This window comes from Myotis brandtii, unplaced genomic scaffold, assembly GCF_000412655.1.
Source record: "Myotis brandtii unplaced genomic scaffold, ASM41265v1 scaffold867, whole genome shotgun sequence".
NCBI classification, from domain to species: Eukaryota; Metazoa; Chordata; class Mammalia; order Chiroptera; family Vespertilionidae; genus Myotis; species Myotis brandtii.
Window position 1 is genome coordinate 25650 of NW_005371534.1, and position 5176 is coordinate 30825.

General features: G+C 58.1%; 1 protein-coding gene across 7 annotated transcripts in view; it reads right to left on the minus strand.

The window, feature by feature from the left end:
• LOC102251204 (patr class I histocompatibility antigen, A-2 alpha chain-like) overlaps positions 1–4285 on the minus strand; it is a 17078-nt gene extending 12793 nt beyond the window's left edge. For 4 of the 7 annotated variants that reach the window (XM_014532250.1, XM_014532247.1, XM_014532248.1 and 1 more), the window contains exons 1-3: positions 4179–4285; positions 3803–4087; positions 2606–2694 (exon numbers count right to left, since the gene is read on the minus strand). In XM_014532250.1, the coding sequence (XP_014387736.1) occupies positions 2606–2694; positions 3803–4087; positions 4179–4251 (447 nt within the window). In that variant the 5' untranslated portion in view covers positions 4252–4285. Of the gene's footprint in view, positions 1–2194; positions 2297–2418; positions 2695–3802; positions 4088–4178 lie in introns of all 7 variants that reach the window. The other 3 variants (XM_014532249.1, XM_014532246.1, XM_014532251.1) reach the window with 2 other exon arrangements.
• Between the last annotated feature and the right edge of the window lie 891 nt (positions 4286–5176).

A 5176-nucleotide genomic window follows, 5' to 3' on the forward strand; every position in this document is an offset into this window, starting at 1 on the left:
CCAGCAGCACAGGGTCCCAGGCGCTCCATGACCCTTATAATCAGCAGCAAGGGACACAGAGCGAGGAGGCAGGAAGCAGGACATGGCAGGTCTGCGTCAGCCACGTGAGCGTCCCCTGAGGCGAGGACACAGAGAGCAGCCATGGAGGGCAGCACGTGGCAGTGGTAACGGGGCCGCCAGCGTCAGGGTGCTGTGGGGCCTCTGGTCTCAGGGGATCGCACGGGGAGACCTTGCAGGGAAGAAGGTGCCCAGGCCAGGGGGTGACTGTGCGGGAGATGCACCATGGAGACACCGGCTAGGGCCAGGGGGACACTGACCTTGGGAGCGGAGATGGACCCCAAGATGGCAAAGCTCATGTTTCACCCTGAGTGGGAGCAGAACCCCGTGTCTACATTTCAGTGTTGAAATAGAAACCCAAGTGGCAACTCTATACCTGGCACCTTCCACACTGTCTAACAGCGTTTATCCATCCCATCTGCCATATTAGAGGGTCAGCCGTGTAAAAACATGCAAGTGTGAGAAGCAGCTCACTGAAAACCAAGCTCCTACCTTGATTTTCTCTGTAACACGCCAGAATCTCACAGAAATAGGAATGGAATAAACATACAGAAAATGGGTAAAACAACCCTTCATTCTCCAATATGTTTATCTTCCTCTAGAAAATAACATCTCCACTGAGGGAGGAGGGATGTTACCCAAGTCCAACATCAGAATTGTGCAATGGAAGGCGGATATTGCTCATATCCACCCTGAGGTTAAATTTACATAAAATCTTCATTATTCGTTACCAAAAGAGAGACTTGTTTCAACAGCTGCACTGTTCTAAGGGAAACGTTTTTCCTGAATAATTCCATGCAACTTTATTAACCTCCTTAGATTAGAAATAGACTTTAACATCGCCCAGGGCAGCAATAATTTCACATTAATTGTTGTGGATTTTATAAGATAAATTGTATTGACGAAATGATTACCGAATAAGGATCATTATTGATGATGTCTACATATTTCTCATCTCAACTGTGATTTCAGAACCCAGGAGTTCTAGGACCCCTCAGGAGCAGCAGGGAGGGGCTGACAGGGGAAAACAGGGCCTTAGAAGGAGGCAGGAGCAGGAGGAGCCTGAACACCCATCTCTCCACACCGTGGGGTCCTGTGTGCAGGGAGCCCTGGGCCTGTGGGACCATGAGGGGCAAAATGCCTCCTGTTGCTATAAGATGGGGACACCCAGACAATGAGACCGAAGCTCAGACACAAAAGCAGTAACAGGCATACTATCTACTAAAAAAGAAACAACAAACACCCACCAGATGAGGGGGGAGGGTGGGACCCTGGACTTGAGCTCAGGCGACCAACCCCAGGAAGGCCTCGCTGTCCATGGTTCTGGAGATGCGCTGCATTAGGACACTCAAGGCCTCAGTGATGTCTGAGCTCCAGTGACCACAGGTCCTGGTGGGACAAGGTTCTACTGAGGGACAAGGTTCTACTGAGGGACAAGGTCAGAGGAGCAGCAAGGTGACCCAGCCGAGGAGTGACCATGTCAAAGCCCACGATGCACTGAGCACCACCTGAGCACAGGCACCGACCACACTCGGTCTTCAAAACATCTCCTGTCCACACCTGGGACAGCTCAGCAGAGCAAACACATGAGCTCTGGAAAGTTCTTGGTGTTTATATTTATTTCCCCTCAAAATTTACAATCTTCCCCTTGAATTTACCCACCAACCCTTCATGGCAAGAAATGAACAAAGTCATATCCACAACCTCATTTCAATGCGGAAGGAACAGCTTGCAGATCAGAATATGAGGAACTAAAGACAGAGAGAGTGAGGGCCCAGCCCGCCTCTGCTGGACCAGAAAGTGTGGGGAGCAGGGCGGGGTCAGCCCCCCATCAGAGGTTCTTTAGTCAGGAAGTGGGAGCGTGAACACATCTTCCATCACTATGTCCCCACAAGGCAGCTGCCTCACGCTGTGGAGGACAATCATCATGAACAGATTCAGGTCAGTGGCTGTAACTGGTGACATTCTCAAAGGCCACTTCATGCTCACAGTGCCCCACAGACTCCCCACACCCAGTCCTCCCCTCTGCCTACCCCTCCCCATGGCAGGGTCTCCCCTTTAGAAGCAGAGAGAGACACATCAGAGCCCTGGGCGCTGTCACTGACTAGAGTGCACACTTGACCCCACCCCTGCCCACCTGGGCGCCTCCTCCTCCACTTCACAGCTCCAGCCACAGCTCCCAGCAGAACCAGGCCCCCAGCGATGCCCATGATGATGATGAAGGTGTGAGAAGGCGGCTCTGGGGGGAGAAGGGAAGGGAGGGTGAGGGCCGTGACCCCAGGCCTCAGCCCGGACTCCACTGAGGTCCCCTAGGGCCCTGCTGCCCTGAGAAGAGGCTCTGTGCCCACTGTTCCTCCTCACCCCATTTCAGGGTCAGGGGCTCGGGCAGCCCCTCGTGCTGCACATGGCACGTGTGTGTCTGCTCCTCTCCAGGGGGCACCTCCACGGCCACCCACTTCTGGAAGGTGCCGTCCCCCGCAGGCCTGGTTTCCACCAGCTCCATGTCCTGTGTCTGGTCCTCCCGGTCACGCTGCCAGGTCAGGCTGATGTCCGCAGGGTAGAAGCCCAGCGCCCAGCACCTCAGGGTGACCTCACGGGCAGAGATGGGGTGGTGGGTCACGTGTGCCTTTGGAGGGTCTGAGGGGAGGAGAGAAAGTGCAGGAACTTTGCATCCGCCATGGGACACTCCAGCAGCGCCCATGTGACCATCCTGAGAATGGACAGCCACCTGGGTGGGGGAGGGAGCACACAGCCCACACACCAGCCTGGGCAGAGGCACCTGAGAGGATCTCCTAGTCTTTAGAAAGTTCTAGCATCAGAGAGACACAGCCCAGGGCAGGAGGCAGGTCTCTGGGGGAGAAAAGGGATTTCTGGTCCTGTTCTGGGTGGAAACCACATGTCTCCGAAAAGCTGGGGCCAGGCCTCAGACACAGTGGGTGTGGGCAGCGCACAAGGCCTGAGAGAGAAGGTCCCTGAGGTTCCCAGAGTCCCTGCAGGGCCATGAAAACCGCTGATGGGCTATTTCAGGGGGGTCTCCCAGAACCCCTAACTGTTCCTGAGAGAAGGGGGGTCCCTCTGGTACCTGACCTGACATCCAGGGGGACTCCCTACTGACCCCAAGGAGGGGTGTCTGACACTGATCCCCTGTCCTGTTTCCTTGTAGGAGCCCCAGCCCCGGGGAGAGGGGGCGGCCCCAGGGCCCCAGGTACCTGTGCTGCAGGGTCTCCTTCCCTTTTTCCAGGTACAGGAGGAGCCACTTCACACACTCCCGCTCCAGGTAGCGCCTGGTAAGCTCTGCGGCACCCGCTGCCTCCAACTGGCGCTGGGTGATGTGAGCCGCTGTGTCGGCCGCAGTCCAGGAGGTCAGGTCCTCGTTCAGGGCGAGGTAGTCCTTGTCATCGTAGGCATAAGCATCGTACCCGCGTAGGAGGCGCCCGTTGGGTCCCACGTCGCAGGCACTAATCCACTGGATGGAATGAGACCCTACCCCGCCCCGAGGTGAGCACTGCCCCCTACAGTAGCCCAGCCCCCCCACCTCCCCCGGTGCAGCGCCCTCTGTCCGCCTCGAGGGGACTGAATCTAAAACTGAAAGTGAAATCGGGTCAAAATCCCCGCGGGCTCCTCCCGGGTGGGGGCCGGGGAGGTCCTCTGTCTCGGGGTGACGCTCGGACCCGGACCCTCGGGCCTACCCCGGCCTGTTCTTGGGGGGGAGGGGAGGCGTGACCGGGCCGGGCGCCTGGCTCACCGTCCTCGCTCTGGTTGTAGTAGCCGAGGGCGGTCTTCAGATAAATTCGGAAAAGCTGTGCGTGGCCCTTGGCCATCTCCGTGTGCCGGTCCCAATACCCCGGGTCCTCCCGCTCCACCCACGGCTGCTGCATCCACGGCGCCCGCGGCTCCATCCTCGGATTCGGGGCGTCGCTGTCGAACCGCACGAACTGCGTGTCGTCCACGTAGCCGACTTCGAGGTACCGGGGCTCCCCGCGGCCGGGTCGGGACATGCTGGTGTAGAAATACCTCAGGGAGTGGGGGCCTGGGGGGCGGACGGAGGGCAGGGCCGCGGCTGGACCCCCCGCCCCTCCCCGCACCGCAGCCCCCTCCGACCCCTCTGACCCCGCACTCACCGGCCCAGCTGGGGGTCAGGACCAGCGCCCCCGAGAGCAGCAGGAGGAGGGTGGGGGACCTCACGACCCGCATCCTTGGTGTCCTGGGACCATCTGAGTCTGGGCGGTCCTCTGAGAGGTTATATCATGGAAGGTGGATTGGCTTCTCTTGAAACCAGACACCCAATGGGAGTGAGCAGTGAGGCATGTCATGTGTATCAGGGAAGGAGGACTCAACAGGGAATTTGAAATGGAGAAGGGAAACCCCAGGGAGAAGGGGAGTCCCCAACACTGAGCTGCTCTGCTCCAGACTCCTCCCTGGGGCTGAGACCTGAGAGCCAGGCCTGGGCCTGGGACTGGGCCCTGCCACTCCTCCTGCAGGGGGCGCTCTCTGCCCACTGTCTCCCTGAAGGAGCATCAGGTTGGTGCTCTGAGCTCCACTTCACCCAGAATATGCCAGGCGTCCCATCAAAGCTGTGGGGGCTTTTATGAGTAAACTTTAGGGCTGGAACTCTCAGCCTCAGGGCCCAACCAGCGGGGATAAGGGCTGGAGTTCAAGTTCCATCACCAATGGCCCATGATCCAATCAATGATGTCCACATAGGCCTGGTGCACAAAACTATAGGCCTGGTGCACAAAATCTGTGCACGGGAAGGGTGGTCCATCAGCTCACCTGCACCCTTTCCTGATCAGGAATGCCTGGGGTATGTCTGACTGCCAATTTAGGCCTGAGCAGGATCCTGCTCAGGCAGTCAGACATCCCCCTTGCAATCTGGGACCGCTGGCTCCTAACCACTCGCCTGCCTGCCTGATCACCCCTAACCACTTTGCCTGCCTGCCTCATTGCCCCTAACCACTCTGCCGGCCTTCCTGATCGCCCCTAACCGCCTCTGCCTCGGCCCCCCGCTGCTGCACCTTCATCTGGGAGGTCCTCTGGAATGACGTCCAGAAGGTCGTTTGGCTGTCTGTCTAATTAGCTTTATTATTATAGGTAACAAGGGTCCCTCAGATGCAGCCCT